We start from the raw sequence: 17095 nt of genomic DNA on the forward strand, positions 1-17095 counted from the left end.
TTTGACTTTTTGAACGCAAGATTGGCTGGAATCAATGGTGGCGCCATGTTGCGTTTGGAGACCCCTGATGTGCCTAAACAATGGAAACCCCTCAATTCTAACTTCAACACTAACCCCAACACACCCCTAACCCTAATCCCAACTGTAGCCATAACCCTAATCACAACCCTAACCCCAACACACCCCTAACCACAACCCTAACCCCAACACACCCGTAACCCTAATCCCAACCCTAACCCTAATCCCAACCCTAACCACAACTGTAACCCCAACACACCCCTAACCCTATCCGTAACCCTAACCACAAGCCTAATCTTAACCCTATTTCCAACCCTAGCCCTAATTCCAACCCTAACTCTAATTCCAACCCTAAGGCTATGTGCCCACGTTGCGGATTCGTGTGAGATTTTTCCGCACAATTTTTGAAAAATCCGCAGGTAAAAGGCACTGCGTTTTACCTGCGGATTTCCAGTGTTTTTTTGTGCGGATTTCACCTGCGGATTCCTAGTGAGGAACAGGTGTAAAACGCTGCGGAATCCGCACAAAATTGACATGCTGCGGAAAATACAACGCAGCGTTTCCGCACGGTATTTTCCGCACCATGGGCACAGCGAATTTTGTTTTCCATAGGTGTACATGGTACTGTAAACCTGATGGAAAACTGCTACGAATTCGCAGCGGCCAATCCGCTGCGGATCCGCGGCCAATCCGCTGCGGATCCGCAGCCAAATCCGCACTGTGTGCACATGCCCTACCCCTAACCCTACCCCTAACCCTAGTTCTAACCCTAACCCTAGTGAGTTTTTTTTATTATTGTCCCTACCTATGGGGGTGATAAAGGGGGGGTCATTTACTATTTTTTTTATTTTGATCACTGTGATAGGTTATATCTCAGTGATCAAAATATACCTGGAACGAATCTGCTGGCCGGCAGATTCGGCGGGCGCACTGCGCATGCGCCCGCTATTTTGGAAGATGGCGGCGCCCATGGAGAAGACGGACGGACACCGGGAGGCCCGGTAAGTATGAGGGGGGGGATCTGAGCATGGGGGGTGGATCGGAGGACGGGGGGTGGCATCGGAGCACGGGGGGAGCGGGCAGGAGGACGGGGGAGCGGGCAGGACGACGGAGGGGAGCGGAGCACCGGACGGAGGACCGGGGAGGAGATCGGTGGTGGTGGTGGGGGGTACATAAGTGTTTCCAGCCATGGCCGATGATATTGCAGCATCGGCCATGGCTGGATTGTAATATTTCACCAGTTTTTTAGGTGAAATATTACAAATCGCTCTGATTGGCAGTTTCACTTTCAACAGCCAATCAGAGCAATCGTAGCCACGGGGGGATGAAGCCACCCCCCCTGGGCTGAAGTACCACTCCCCCTGTCCCTGAAGATCGGGTGAAATTGGAGTTAACCCTTTCATCCGATCTGCAGGGACGCGATCATTCCATGACGCCACATAGGCGTCATGGGTCAGATTGGCACAGGTTTTCATGACGCCTACGTGGCGTCATGGGTCGGGAAGGGGTTAAGGATGGACTGGAAAGGTGCAAGGGTGTTAGCAGGGAGGCCACAGAAAAGGATGTTGCAGTAGTCAAGGCGGGAGATGAGGGCATGCACAAGCATTTTAGTAGATTGAAGGTTGAGGAAAGGACGGATTCTGGAGATATTTTTGAGCTAGAGGCGACAGGAGGTGGAAAGAGCTTGGATGTGCGGTTTGAAGGACAGGCCAGAGTCGAAGGTTACTCCGAGGCAGCGGACTTCCAGTACAGGGTAAAGCATGATGTCATTGATTGCGATAGATAGGTCAGGTAAGGAAGATCTGTGAGATGGAGGAAAGATGATGAGTTCAGATTTGTCCACATTGAGTTTGAGGAAGCGAGAGGAGAAGAAGGAGGATATGGCTGATAGGCACTCTGGGATTCTGTACAGCAGTTTGAAGACGCATGCGTCGTTTGCGGCTTGGCGCGGAAATGCAACATGTAGTAATTTTTAGAGGCGTCAATTTGCCGCCTTGAAACGCATGCGGTCGATTGCGCAAGGATTGCGGCAAAAAACCGCATTGCTGTCTATGTGAACGCATGTGTTTCAAAAGAGAAAAACATGTCTAGACACTGATAAGCCACCCCCCACATACAAGGTGATAAAGGGAGGGAGTGGACATTTGCAGGTCACTACTCAGCAGACACTGAAGCAGACGAGACACAGGCTACATCTTGGAGGAAAACAAGACCCTGAACAATGTGAGTATATCCTAGCCAATGCCTTTATTTTCTATTTTCTGTCTCTACATGTCCTAAATTCTTGCATTTCTTTCTTTCTACATGCATCAGAATGTCTTCTGCTTCTTCTTCTGATGAGGAGTTTCGTCCTGGGCAGTCGGAAGTCGAGTATGTCAGTGAGGTGAGTACTTGCCTCATCAGATTGGTAAGTATTCACTGTCACATCTACACATGTGACAATTTGAATTTTTCACTTTTTTAGAGCTCTTCCTCAACTGCAGCACAAACTGGGCAGGAGCAGTGGACTCAAGGTCGGGTGGAAAGACGGCAGAGGGTACGTATACAAGGCTGACTGTTTACTGTATCCTCAGTGTAATCTTGAATCTGCTTTTCTTTCCATTCCTATTTCTTAACTTTTTTTTTTTCTGGAATCCTTTTGTATGTTGACTTTCCTATTCATGCCATTTCTCAGCATCTTTTTTTCTTTTTTTTTTCCTTATGTTAATTCACTAAACTTTAATGACTTTTTATTAATTTTTAGGTTCCACAACGGGAGGATGACCTAATTGAAAATGACCTCCTCATCTCCCTGGTCCAGGAGCGAGTCCCATTGTGGGACACCCGGGATCCACTGCACTCAAACAACGTCACGATCCGGCGCCTATGGAATGAGGTGGCCAAAGAGATGTGGGATGGCTGGGACAACGCCCCGACTCGGGTCCGAAATGCATTTGGTAAGTATTGCACTGCAGTGTGAAGCAGCAGAGACCTTGGCCGTGCTCACTCGACTGTGTGTGATGACAGAAACTCTCAGGAGTTTCTCTCATCACACAGTTGTGAGCGTGGCCAAAAGTCCTTCTTCTGACCATTTATTTATTTTTTTTAACAGTGGCCAAAGTCAAAACACGTTGGCGTTCGATGAAGGACCGCTTCAACAAGGACCTGCGTCAAGAGAGCCGTGTTCCCAGTGGTTCAGGAGCAAGGATCAGAAAATACAAATACCATCGAGTTCTGGCATTTTTAAGACCGTTCCTTGCCCAGAGAACGTAAGTATTTATCACGTGCATTAGGTTGTATTCTATTGCCATAATCTGTATTTTTCTATTCCACAGGATTTTGCGTCTGGTTATTTTTTGGTATTTTCTTTTTCCTTTTTTCCCAGCACATGGAGCACAACTGTTGGCCCAGGTTCTGGAGCGGTCCTTCATCCGACAGCCACGGACCTGTCCCAGCCATCCAGCAGCGCTGCAGCAAGTGGGCCTTCCACACTAACTGGAGACCAGGTCTTCCCCTTTCGCAGTCCTCTTCCACTGCCCCTTTTATTTTTGGGCTCTTCCCAGCAGCGGCAGAGGGCATCGGACAGGACACTCATGCCTGAGTTTTTGCACTTGAGCTCGGTTTTACACGAAGCAATCAAGGCTTTGGGTGACCGAATGGATATTTCACATAACCTCTTGAATGCACGTATCCAGGAGGTCACCAAAAACCTTGACCAAGTGAAAGCCGACCTCCAGAGGCCAGCACATCATTTTTTTTTAACCAAATTGAGCAGGGCATGTCGGAACACCTTACTCCTGATCTCCAGCTGAGTCATGCAGGCCTGCAATGCTGCTTACATGCAGGCTATGGAGCAGAGTCGGTATTTCCAGCAGACAGTGTCAGCATATCCACCTGTGCCTTCACTGTCACGATTAACCACAATGCCGACCTCTGCCGCATACCACTGCACGGCCACCTCAATTCCTAGCACTGCCGGACACCACTACAGCACCACCACCATGCCGAGTGCAGTTGGACATCCCACCACCATGACAACCGCTGCTCCTGCTTGGACCTCCTCCACTGACACCACGATGCAGCAGGACCCTGGCATGGCCTTCCGTACCGCCACCACCACGATGCAGCAGGACCCTGGCATGGCCTTCCGTACCGCCACCACCACGATGCAGCAGGACCCTGGCATGGCCTTCCGTACCGCCACCACCACGATGCAGCAGGACCCTGACATGGCCTTCCGTACCGCCACCACCACGATGCAGCAGGACCCTGGCATGGCCTTACGCTCTACAAGCACTATGGACTCTGGCATGGCTGCACGCTCTACGAGCACTATGGACTCTGGCGAGCACTATGGACTCTGGTATGGCTGCACGCTCTACGAGCACTATGGACTCTGTCATGGTGCAGCCGGACCCTGACAGGTCACCCACCACTACGCCACGCCATATGAGCCCAGCAAGGCTTCCCAGAACCCGGCAAACCCCCCAAAAAAGCACAAAAAAAAACCAGAGGACTCTTAGTATTCCTCCCCCTTCACCTCCCAATGTGTCTGTAATGTCAGGTTTGTCTCACCCTTCCAGTGAGTCTCAAGCCTCTCATGTGTCAAGCCCCATCCCCGAACTTCCAGACCCTACTAGTTTCATTGCCCCTTCTCCTGCCACCTCTGCGTCGTCCACGGTTAGCCAGGTCTCAGTGCTTCACACCCCCTGTTTACATCACACTACCCCAAGCCGGCGCAGTTAAATTTTTGGGTTGTTAAAAAATAAAAAACTTGATTTGCCCCAATTATGTTTAGTTTATTGTGTCTTCCGCCACCCGCAGCACACGCCGTGCGCCAAATAAGAAACTTCGCCACACACACTTTATTTTTAGGCCACATCATATCTCCAGTAGTTATAAAAAAAAAAAAGACTGCAGTTTTGTGTGTCTTTAGTATAGAGATATGAGGTGGGCCAAAAAATGTATACTTGTATTATCTCCATAATCTCTTCTTTCCAGGGTGGATTGATTTAAATCACGCCGATTTAAATCAAAAGATTTTTTTCTATTTAAATCGGATCGATTTAAATCATGATTTTAATCATGATTTAAATCACTGATTTAAATCAAAAGGTTTTTTTTAATATAAATCACGATTAAAATGAGAAGTGAGAGCAGTGCGCATGTGCGCCCATAGTTACACGGACAAAACTAGGGGCAACGATCTAACGCCAGGGTGAGGGGGGGACCCCAAAGTAAGTAAAAATCTTTTTTGTTTTACTATATGGCAATAGGTAGGTGTTTAAAAGCAGCATGTCTTAATTGTATAAACTATTAATAGCCTCCACATTTTGTTCATACTGCCCCTTTAATTCCACACTTCTAGCTTGGTTTCACTTTTGGTTTAGTTTCTTTTTCCATTCAGTTGACATGCCCAAACTTGTTGGATAGTCAGCGTCCTACAGAAACCTCTGGAAGAGCATGGCATTGTGAATGTTACACATATACAGCCTTTATTCTACTGAGTTAAACAACTCAGCTTTATCTCATGATGGAAGAACCTTTGGATGGTAAAATATTTTCCTCAAAAAGCAGTTTATTGAAAAAAATCCGATTTAAATAAAAAAAATCAGATTTAAATAAAAAAAATCCGATTTTTTTGATTTTTTTAAAAAAACATTGATTTTTATCCACCCTGCTTCTTTCTGCTTTGTCTGTGACTAGTGTTGCAGTCTGAAGAGAAAATGGCGGACATACAGTGCAGAACTCTACTGAAGAGGTCAGGTGTAAAAAAACTCATTAGTTAGGACACCTGGCCTGGTGAGTAGAGAACTGCCTTGTATAACCTCCATTTTCTCTTCTGTGTACATGATCTATTACACACAAATTGAAGGGACGATGGTGATCACACACGGCATATCTATGCTCACCTGCACAGGTGTCAGAAATAGTGAATTCATGAAGCTGTTATATGTGCATCATGAATTCATTATTTCTGACACCTGACTTGATGAGTATAGATCTCTTTAGTGTGACAGTCATTGTCTCGTCAGTCTGTGTCCAATGGATACAGCAGAACAGAATCAGGACGCAATGACGTCAACAAGCTTACCAATAAAGCAACATGGCTGCCATAACACTAGCAGTATGTGGCCAGTGTTTTATATCAGTATTTGTAAGCCAAAACAAGGAGGGAACAATTAGAGGTAAATTATGATATTAACATAATAACTTGCACCTCTGCCTTTATCACCCACTCCTGATTTTGGATTACAAATACTTTAAATACAGACCAAATACTGCTAGTTTTAGGACAGCCTTGGTTTGTAGAGGAAAAACATAGGAGACACGGTCAACACAACCAAAACTAAAGTTTATTAATGAGAAATATTATCATTGCAGAAAATTACTGGTACAAATCGAATTACAACAGGACATTTACACAACATTGTCCTGCCATGACACACGTCCAATATCTGAATCAAAAAAGGCAGCAAATTGGTCCCGCATGTGACCAACTGCTGCAGTTGACCGCAGCGGGTGATGCTGGAAATCGGGCAGTGGGTGCGCAACTGGTTCATCCAGTTCAATGTTGGGTTGCTCCTTAGCCATTATATAATTGTACAGAACCACACAGGCTTTGACCACCTCGTCGACTGTTTCCACTTTTCGATTTATGCCTGATGCAAGAATGCGCCATTTAGAGACCAGAATGCCAAAGGAACACTCTACTGTTCTTCGGGCCCTGGTCAGTCTGTAGTTAAAGATCCTTCTAGTGTGGTTCAAGTCCCGACTGGAATAGGGCTTCAGTAGGTTTTCACACATCTGAAAGGCCTCATCCCCAACCATAACAAATGGCATCGGTGGACCTTGAGTGTTGGGGAGAGGTTGTGGCGGGGAAAATTGAAATTTTTGCCATACACACGGCGGCCCATATCCGAGTTCTTGAAAGTCTGGGAATCGTTGCCATGGCCAAAAGCTCCAATGTCCACGGCGATGAAGCGACAGTTCGCATCAGCTATTGCCATGAGCACAACAGAAAAATATTTTTTATAGTTGAAATACTCCGATCCTGTTCTGGCAGGTTTGATAATGCGGATGTGCTTTCCATCCACCGCTCCTAAACAGTTGGGGAAATCACACACACTCCAGAATTTTTCCGCAATTTCAAGCCACATGTCGATGGTGGGTAGGGGTATAAACTCATCCCGGAGTGCATTCCACAAAGCCCGACAGGTGTCCGCAACTATTCCGGACAGGGTGGATATTCCAAGCCGGTATTGGAAGTGGAGGGATGATAAACTGTCTCCGGTTGCCAGAAATCTGTAAGAAAAAGAAACCCCTCAAAAATTACAAACTATTCTATTTATGGTGTGGTTACGCTAAAGAAAGAAAGGAAAATACCCAAAACATACATGTCAGAAAACACAAAATTTGGACTGTCATTGGTTTAGATTTGGAACGTACCTTAATGTAACCAGCAGACGTTCCTCTGGTGGAATCGCTCTACGGAGCTGGGTGTCCTGTCTCCGTATGGCTCCTTGGACACTAGCAAGCAAATCCCGGAACGAGTCTTGCGACATCCTTGTATATTCATGGAATTTCTCCGGGTTGGCATTAAGCTCGCCATACAGCGTGTGATAGGCTCCACGGCTCTCACGTAGTTCGATAATGGGGTGTCTCCAAAAACGCTTACGTTGTCTCCTCCATCTTTCGCGATTTCTGTCTTGCTCCCAAGCAAAAGCACAGGCAAGAAACAGCTTGATGCTTAAATCCAGGTTGAAATAAAAGCTCTCCATGCGAAGATCCATCATAACACAGGATACAGGAGCAAAATCTGAAGATTACAGCTGTTCAGGGGTCTATATAAAGAAATCCCATAATACACGCCCTCTGTAGTCCCATTGGCGGTGTCTGGTTATCTTGATTTTTCTCTTGTGAAATTTCGCATCATGCTCACCAAAAACGCAAACACAGGAAAAAATGCATATAAATGCGTAAAAACGCCGCGTTTGTACGCGTTTACATGCGTTTTTTTCCACCACTTGCGGATGCGGATTAAACTCTGCGGATTTAAACGCAAATGTGAAACTAGCCTAATACTTGTTTATACCGCCAGAGGAGAGCTCGAATTGTAGAGGCTCCTCAGCAGCTGACCATGCTAATGGGGACGAATACTGTGTAAGTACTGTGCCCGATATTACCGCTAGATCGCAGCCATGACTTCTATCTGCAGAGCTTGCCACACATCACACATTTCACTTCAGAATTGTCAGTATGAGCCCACACAGAGCCCCCTATATACAGTGTGAGCCCCCACATAGCCTCCAATATACAGTGTGAGCTCCCACATAGCTTCCAATATACAGTGTGAGCCCCCACATAGCCTCCTATATAGAGTGTGAATCCCCGGACCACCACAGGGATTCTAACACCCCGGACCCGCAGCTCGGACTGGGATCGCGCCCCCTTCTCAGACCTTATCTTACTCTGCATGACGCCAATAGCTCTACTTTGGAGCCTGCCTATTACAAAAAATTATCTGTCTCTTCATTGCGGGGTCTCTTACTGCAATATCTTCCGCTATTATTTCTACAACAAGTGAGGTTTGACAAAGGCCCTCTACGGGGCCGAAACGTTACCTCAACATCGCTATGCTACTGTGGTGAATACAATAAATTATCCCTTTTTTTGCATTTGAAAATTCCAAAGTTTGTGTGCGGCTGTTTCTTATGAACCTATAACTTAACTGGATACCATCCAGGTTCAGCTTGCACTTGTCTTTCTTGATCAGAGTGGAAGGCATTTCATTTTTAAAACCCAATTTGTTGTCTTCATAACTTTCTGTCCCTGTGAAAGATTTTACATTGGTAAAACCATTAGACCACATTTTATGACATCTAGAGAACATTATAAATCCATATCCACTGGTAAAGGATCTACCAGACTCATTGAGCATATACGCGAGGTTCAAATTCAAACTCAAAAGTTCTCAGGTTTGCAGTTTTCAGAGGGTGTTCCTACCTGATCAGGAAAGAAATTTGAATAGGCTGCTTTTGCATAGAAAAAAACCCCAAAGGTATGAACTGAGATTTTGCATAGAGAAGCAGAATGGATTATTTAGTCAAAAGCCCAAGGTCCACTTGTTTTAATGACTAAATTGGCATGGCAGTGTTTTTATAACTTGAACTGTTCAATAGTTTTTGTTAATAATCGTTTTTAATGATGTTGTTGTGATGTGGTAGAATAGGTGTAACCTCTATAAAGGGGCTGTCCTCATAGAAATGAAACAGCCGTCATCCATGGGGATACGCTTCCCAAGTTCCATATTTTAACGTGTCTGAATATAAAAGTATTTTATGTGACAAAGAGTGCCACCTCTTCCTTCTCAGCTCCAATTTGTAAAGATTCTTTTCCTGGGTGGAGCACCTTTTAGCCATGGTGTAGGTTAGCTGCAAGCAGTTCCATCTGATTTATACACCAATAGAGAGACAAATTGGAGGAGTAGTTTCCAATATATATTATTTATTAGTTAAAATACCCACAATACAAAAATTCATTAAATTTCTAATATACACTAAAGAGTACAACTCAGATGGAAAAGACCATCTGTGGATAAATATCAGCAGAAACAGAGAATAACGGGAGCAGAACACCAGACCTGACAGACCTGGGTGCAGTGTCCAATGTGCTGTATAATGAACCAGCTGAAAAATATAAATGCCTGAAATAGTCTATGTATATAATTTCATAGGACACAGAGGCAGTCTGTAATATAATACTGCCATCTATCCTGCATCTATATTGCACTTGCCCTGAAGCCTAAAAGACCTGTTGGGCCTCTAGTCTGACCTTGACCATATCATCAATACAAATAGAAGGGCAATAGTATATGCGATATACCTGTGGTCATGTTGGTCCAATGATCTGCCCCGCACTAATGCACCTCGACGCGCGTTTCTCCACGCCTGTGGCTTCGTCAGGAGGTAAGTAGGCTATAAATGTAATTCCTTATATATACGGTGGACATGATTGTAATCCTCCTCAGCTCTGTGTGGCGCGCCGCCGCCATGTTGCGTCGCTGCCGAGGAGTGAGGCGCTCATGATGCGCGTCACCACGCTACGCGGCGCCGGTCAGCTGACCCGCACCGCGACCATGGCAACGCGTCACCATCCAGAGCGCCCCCCACCTCAGCGCGAAGCAGCGCATGCGCGGTACGCGCTCTGGCTGAGTGAGGAAGGTGAAGTGAATATACTCGTAGTGCACCTAGATTTTATGTAAGATTGGAAGGGGACCTATCTGTTAGACTAGTACCGGACAAAGTGCTGCATAAATGCTGTTCTGGGGCTGTTCTCAATGCACCAACTATAAGATTCGGGTATAAAATATCCACCCGACCGTAGTTGCTAAAGCCCTATATCTTAACATACCATAGTGGTCTCCTCATGTTATATATATTGTGAATATTGTTGCTACCCCATTACTATGGATAGTGACAACATATGTACATACTCAATATGCTATAATTGTTGGAAATTATGCAATCATATAATAAACTGAGTATCATTATACATTCATAAGACATACAGCATTATACATTATGTCCAGACAGCCCAAGTCGTGGTAATTAGATGTTGTAATGGGATGGTAGGTAAGCTGGCCGACCATAAAAAGTTGTAAGAGTCCATCAGATCTTCCAGAGGTCCATCATTCACCTTTGCAAAGGTGTCCACCAAAGGATTTATTCCAAAATTATATATGTTGCGGAAATATGGATCTAAACTACAATACTAAAAATAAGAGAGAAATGATTAAAACCTAACACACCATATGCAATGTTTAAACTACAAAGACATATCTTAAAATTCGCGCCTACCCTTTATAGAAAGGATTTGAAACTTAATGCCTCATTAAGGCCATTTGGGGCCACCGTGTCTAGGCAGACCATCCACTTTGTCTCCTTTTTAAGTAATTCCTTTTTATAGTCACCTCCACGGATTCCTAACTGTACCCTATCAATGCCTTTGACCTTTAGTACTTTTGGATTGCTATTGTGGTGGCTCCGGAAATGCTTGGGGATCGGTTTTAAGATTGAAAGATCATGAGCTGAAGCTGCATTTCTAATGTCCTTGGCATGCTCCAGGGTCCTAACCCTAAGTTGTCTCGTTGTCATGCCAATGTAAATTAATTTACATGGACAATAGGCATAATAGATTACCATATCCGTCGTACAGGAAATATGGTATGTAATTTTGTAAGTCCTGGTTTCGTCACTGTTGTTAAATGTGAATGATCTTTCCATATATTGACATGCAGAGCAGTCACCGCAACAAAAAGACCCCCAAGCTGGCCCTGCCCTTGTGGAGAAATAGGACCTTTGTGGTGCCACATAGTGACTTCGAGTCAACAGATCTTTGAGATTTTTGGAGCGTCTCCAAGTTACTGAGGGATTTACAGGTAAAACTTTGCTCAGATCTTCATCTGTTCTCAAAATGGACCAGTACCTTCGCAAAACATCCAAGATATCGGTCCATCTCGAGTTGAACGTTGTAATTAGTCTAATCGATTCGTCATATTGATGTTGTACTTTCCTTTTTACTAATAGTTGTCCTCTTTGTGTCCCTGTGGCTCTCCTATAACCTTTACGTATATATTTATGGTTATACCCACGCTGTTGTAACTGTCTGGTAAGGATTCCTGCTTGTTTTTGAAATTTGTTTTCATCAGAACAGATGCGTTTCATGCGGAGAAACTGACCCACCGGGATCGCCCTGGTCGTCTGGGGATGGTGTGCTGAAGAGGCATGAAGGAGAGCATTTACCGCCGTGCTCTTCCGATACACATCCGTAGTCAAATATCCATAATTGTCTGTTTGGATAAGGACGTCAAGAAATTCCACCTCCTTTTTACTATATTTATAGGTAAGTTTGATATTAAATGGATTATCATTCAATTCTGTCATAAATGCCTCCAGCGATGTCTCAGAGCCCTGCCATATGAATAATATGTCATCTATATATCTGGACCACGAGACCACGGCAGAGAAGTCCCCCTTCTCATAGACCACCTCTTTCTCCCACAGCCCCAGGAACAAATTAGCGTACGAGGGCGCGCAAGTCGCCCCCATCGCTGTTCCCTGGAGCTGTAGGAAAAATCGGTCTTTAAATGTAAAAAAATTATGGGTCAAAATGTATTTGAGAAGGTCTAAAATAAAATAAATCAAAGAATTGTCCAAATTTGTCATCTCCAGGAAGGACCTCGATGCCGCGATCCCGTGGTCGTGAAATATCGATGTATATAAGGACTCAACATCACATACCACAAGAAACATATCCTGCTCTAATTGTACATTGTTCAGACGTGTAAGGATATCTGTGGTGTCCTGTATATATGAAGGCAGGGTCTCTACACAACGCTGGAGATAGAAGTCAACAAAGCGGCAAATGTTCTCGTTGATGCCTCCAATCCCCGAGACTATAGGGCGGCCCGGCGGGTTCGTCATGTCTTTATGTATTTTAGGTATTAGGTAGAATGTTGGAATGACCGGTGTCGGTGTAATTAGCCCCTCCAACATTCTACCTGTAATGATCCCATCTTGACACGCACTCTGTAGAAGCTCATCAAGCTCTCTTTTGTATCGGTCAAGTGGATTGCTATCCAGTCTCCTATAACACTGCTTATTGTGAAGTTGTTTAAACGCTTCACGTTCATACATCACACAAGGCCAGATCACAACATTTCCCCCCTTATCAGCAGGCTTGATAACTATTTGTTTAAGATTACGTAATTCCTGAATGGCCTTATTCTGTTGGAAAGTAAGATTATAAGACCCTCTATTTTCAGGAATTTGAACAAGATCCTTCTTAACCAATTTTAGAAAAATATCCACATTGGAGCAAGTACCTGGGGGGGGGAAATGCTGTGATCGGGGATGCAGATGTATCGGTGTCCTCGTGTCCTCATTCGTAGTCTGTTCAGCAAGCAGTGTTTCCAAGTCCTCCAAAGCCTGTTTCTCTACATCAATAGGAGAAACATTTTTCAATTGGTTAGCAAAATATTTTTTATAGGCTAATTTCCTGGCAAATAGCTCCAAATCCTTCACCATAGTAAAATAGTTGAAACTAGCTGATGGTGCAAAGGTAAGACCTTTCTCCAACACCCGAATTTGTGCATGAGATAATTGAATGCTAGATAGATTAATTACCTGCATGTTTACCGCCCTCGCCTGTGTTGTCTCTTGTGGTACGTGCGGGTACGCATTGGAGGGGGTGGGGCTGCGGGTGTGTGCGGAGCTGCATCTACCCTGTGTGCCTCTGTAGCTCCACCCCTTCTTCCTAAAAAATGGTCTCCACATTGTTCCTCCGATATAGATGACGTGATTGATGAGGAGCGTGAGATAGGTTTGAGATGTGTCTTTTGGTATTGCCACCTATATACTCTATTAGATGAGTAGTCTTGTAGATCGCGTTGAAATTTTCGGACTTTAGTGGCCTGTATATCCTTTTCCCATTTAGTGAGGTCCCCCTCCAAATCTTTATCAAATTTAGCACATTCCTCAGCTGATAGGGTGGCTTGTATTTTATTTTTCAAAGTATCTATCTCACTCTCCACACTTTCTAATGCCTTACGATCGGAGCCAATCAATAGTTCCAAAAGTGTACGTGAACACCTGGTTAGGGTCTCCTCCCACTTGTTGGTAAAGGTAGGGTCACTGTCATCCAATGTTGGATATATTTGGATCCTTAGACCTCTTGGGACAATGTCTTTTTGGAGGTAATTTTCCAAAGTGACCTTGTTCCACCACAATTTCGTACGTTTTTTGAGTAGATCTTTAATGTTAAGTTTCAAATCCTTAATGTCACAATTCTCAGTTTCCGCGTCCACTTTATTACCAAATAATGATCCTAATTGTGGGATCCAATTTCTATCACGTTTTCTAAAATCCATGTACTCTGTATTAGAGGCATCTGAAACACAGATAAGGTAAAGGTATACACCTAAAAGAGAGCGCCTCATATACCAATTTCAAAAACCAAAACAAGAGGAGGAACTAAAATACCTCCACATCATAATATACACCAATAGAGAGACAAATTGGAGGAGTAGTTTCCAATATATATTATTTATTAGTTAAAATACCCACAATACAAAAATTCATTAAATTTCTAATATACACTAAAGAGTACAACTCAGATGGAAAAGACCATCTGTGGATAAATATCAGCAGAAACAGAGAATAACGGGAGCAGAACACCAGACCTGACAGACCTGGGTGCAGTGTCCAATGTGCTGTATAATGAACCAGCTGAAAAATATAAATGCCTGAAATAGTCTATGTATATAATTTCATAGGACACAGAGGCAGTCTGTAATATAATACTGCCATCTATCCTGCATCTATATTGCACTTGCCCTGAAGCCTAAAAGACCTGTTGGGCCTCTAGTCTGACCTTGACCATATCATCAATACAAATAGAAGGGCAATAGTATATGCGATATACCTGTGGTCATGTTGGTCCAATGATCTGCCCCGCACTAATGCACCTCGACGCGCGTTTCTCCACGCCTGTGGCTTCGTCAGGAGGTAAGTAGGCTATAAATGTAATTCCTTATATATACGGTGGACATGATTGTAATCCTCCTCAGCTCTGTGTGGCGCGCCGCCGCCATGTTGCGTCGCTGCCGAGGAGTGAGGCGCTCATGATGCGCGTCACCACGCTACGCGGCGCCGGTCAGCTGACCCGCACCGCGACCATGGCAACGCGTCACCATCCATCCATGGCAACGCATCTAAATCTAGGTGCACTACGAGTATATTCACTTCACCTTCCTCACTCAGCCAGAGCGCGTACCGCGCATGCGCTGCTTCGCGCTGAGGTGGGGGGCGCTCTGGATGGTGACGCGTTGCCATGGTCGCGGTGCGGGTCAGCTGACCGGCGCCGCGTAGCGTGGTGACGCGCATCATGAGCGCCTCACTCCTCGGCAGCGACGCAACATGGCGGCGGCGCGCCACACAGAGCTGAGGAGGATTACAATCATGTCCACCGTATATATAAGGAATTACATTTATAGCCTACTTACCTCCTGACGAAGCCACAGGCGTGGAGAAACGCGCGTCGAGGTGCATTAGTGCGGGGCAGATCATTGGACCAACATGACCACAGGTATATCGCATATACTATTGCCCTTCTATTTGTATTGATGATATGGTCAAGGTCAGACTAGAGGCCCAACAGGTCTTTTAGGCTTCAGGGCAAGTGCAATATAGATGCAGGATAGATGGCAGTATTATATTACAGACTGCCTCTGTGTCCTATGAAATTATATACATAGACTATTTCAGGCATTTATATTTTTCAGCTGGTTCATTATACAGCACATTGGACACTGCACCCAGGTCTGTCAGGTCTGGTGTTCTGCTCCCGTTATTCTCTGTTTCTGCTGATATTTATCCACAGATGGTCTTTTCCATCTGAGTTGTACTCTTTAGTGTATATTAGAAATTTAATGAATTTTTGTATTGTGGGTATTTTAACTAATAAATAATATATATTGGAAACTACTCCTCCAATTTGTCTCTCTATTGGTGTATATTATGATGTGGAGGTATTTTAGTTCCTCCTCTTGTTTTGGTTTTTGAAATTGGTATATGAGGCGCTCTCTTTTAGGTGTATATAGTTCCATCTGATTTGCCTGAGGTATGCATATTTAAATGGTGCCAGTCTTTTTGTTTGCACAGGAGGCCGCTCAACATGAGCCAAGTAAGCCAACAACCTTCCATTTTTATTTCCAAGCTCAAAAATGGCAACCTCCTTTGCCAGCAGTAGCCTGAGCCAGTTTAATTCATAATTAGCTGTCCACTTTCTCCATATGGTATCCATTATTTGTATTCTAAACTGTATTCTTTATATAAAAATTCATGTCTGCATTTTTTTTATCCCCACGACAGCATTGTTCGAGAGAGAGAGGATCTACCCCAAGGACAGGAAACGTACAGATTTACAAAGCGGAGCCTTTCATTCTGCTTCAGTGGTTTCCTGTCCTTGGAGGGTGACCTACATTCCATGGAGATACCAATGATTTTGGATACCAGTTTCCCCAGAGCGTCAGACTGAGTGCACCATTTAATTTTTCCTTTCACCTGTTCTGGTGCATGAGGCTGAAGCAGTTGCCAGAGTTTCTGGTGGATCGTCTGGGTGTGAGGGGGTGCCATATGTTGCACACACATGCGCACAAAGGAAAGTGACCGGCGTCTGACATAATTTCCGGGGGCGCGGGTGCCACACAGGCAGAAATTTTGAAAATGGCACCTCATATTATAAATGGTGCTCTTCCCCTACCGTTCTTGGCTGCACCAGTGGATTGTCAGAATGGAGGAAGAGAACCAGGCTAAAAATACCGCAAAAGAAGCAGCCTTTCCGTGTATGGTAGTTTACTCCTGCTGGGGTGGGTGAGTTAAATTCCCCCTTTTTACCTTTACACTAATGCTGTACCCCGTGAATACGGTTTATTGTGGGACAAGCCTAGAAAAGCACTAAGTAAGGCGAAGAATAAAAGAATGCTCGCTTTGTAGAGTTAAATTGTTGCCGTCCTATAAGAAAAAGTTGTCAGCTTTGCATAGAAAAGACAATGGTAGAGGTATCCTTGTCTCTTATGAATAACTTGAATGCTATTGTAAAAACGGAGGTCAGGAATTCGCTAAAGGGACTTACAGTAACAATAGGTCCACTTATGTTCCTGCTGAGAAGTTGGATACAACCTCGGACGAGGACTTGGAAGATGTGTTTTATTTGGATGCTTCATCTTCATCCTTCTCAGACAATAACGAAGGCCATCCTTGTTTCCTGGCCGAGAACACAAGTTTACAAGGTGGTTAGGGCCACAATGAATTTTGAGGACATTAAAGAGTCCAAAACCATACCATGATGTTTGGGTGACGTTGGAGGTGAGGAAACAGAAATGTTTCCCATTACATAAGAACGTATCTTCCCTGATAAAGAAGGAATTGAAGAAGCCAGATAAGCGGTTTTATTCCCAAAGGAGTTAAAAGAAAATACCCCTTTTGAAGCAGATGTTTCTGAGTGTTGGGTAAAGGCCCCAAAAAGACATTTGAAA

At 44.5% G+C, this 17095-nt stretch overlaps 2 protein-coding genes across 2 annotated transcripts in view; both read left to right on the top strand.

The window, feature by feature from the left end:
* Nucleotides 1–17095, top strand: part of LOC143775768 (uncharacterized) — a 53213-nt gene that overhangs the window by 3443 nt on the left and 32675 nt on the right. The window lies entirely within an intron of this gene.
* LOC143773608 (uncharacterized) lies at nucleotides 1948–4738 on the top strand. The gene is made up of 3 exons (XM_077261005.1): nucleotides 1948–2954; nucleotides 3110–3266; nucleotides 3383–4738. The coding sequence occupies exons 1-3, from the start codon at nucleotides 2906–2908 to the stop codon at nucleotides 3807–3809; spliced, it is 633 nt and encodes a 210-aa protein (XP_077117120.1). The 5' UTR covers nucleotides 1948–2905; the 3' UTR covers nucleotides 3810–4738.

Source organism: Ranitomeya variabilis, chromosome 5 (genome assembly GCF_051348905.1).
Source record: "Ranitomeya variabilis isolate aRanVar5 chromosome 5, aRanVar5.hap1, whole genome shotgun sequence".
NCBI classification, from domain to species: Eukaryota; Metazoa; Chordata; class Amphibia; order Anura; family Dendrobatidae; genus Ranitomeya; species Ranitomeya variabilis.

Coding starts and splice junctions, on each gene's coding strand:
- LOC143773608 (XM_077261005.1), top strand. CDS start 2,906: ATGTGGGATGGCTGGGACAACGCCCCGACTCGGGTCCGAAATGCATTT. Junction 2,955..3,109: donor TCGGGTCCGAAATGCATTTG/GTAAGTATTGCA, acceptor TTTTTTTAACAG/TGGCCAAAGTCAAAACACGT. Junction 3,267..3,382: donor CCGTTCCTTGCCCAGAGAAC/GTAAGTATTTAT, acceptor CTTTTTTCCCAG/CACATGGAGCACAACTGTTG.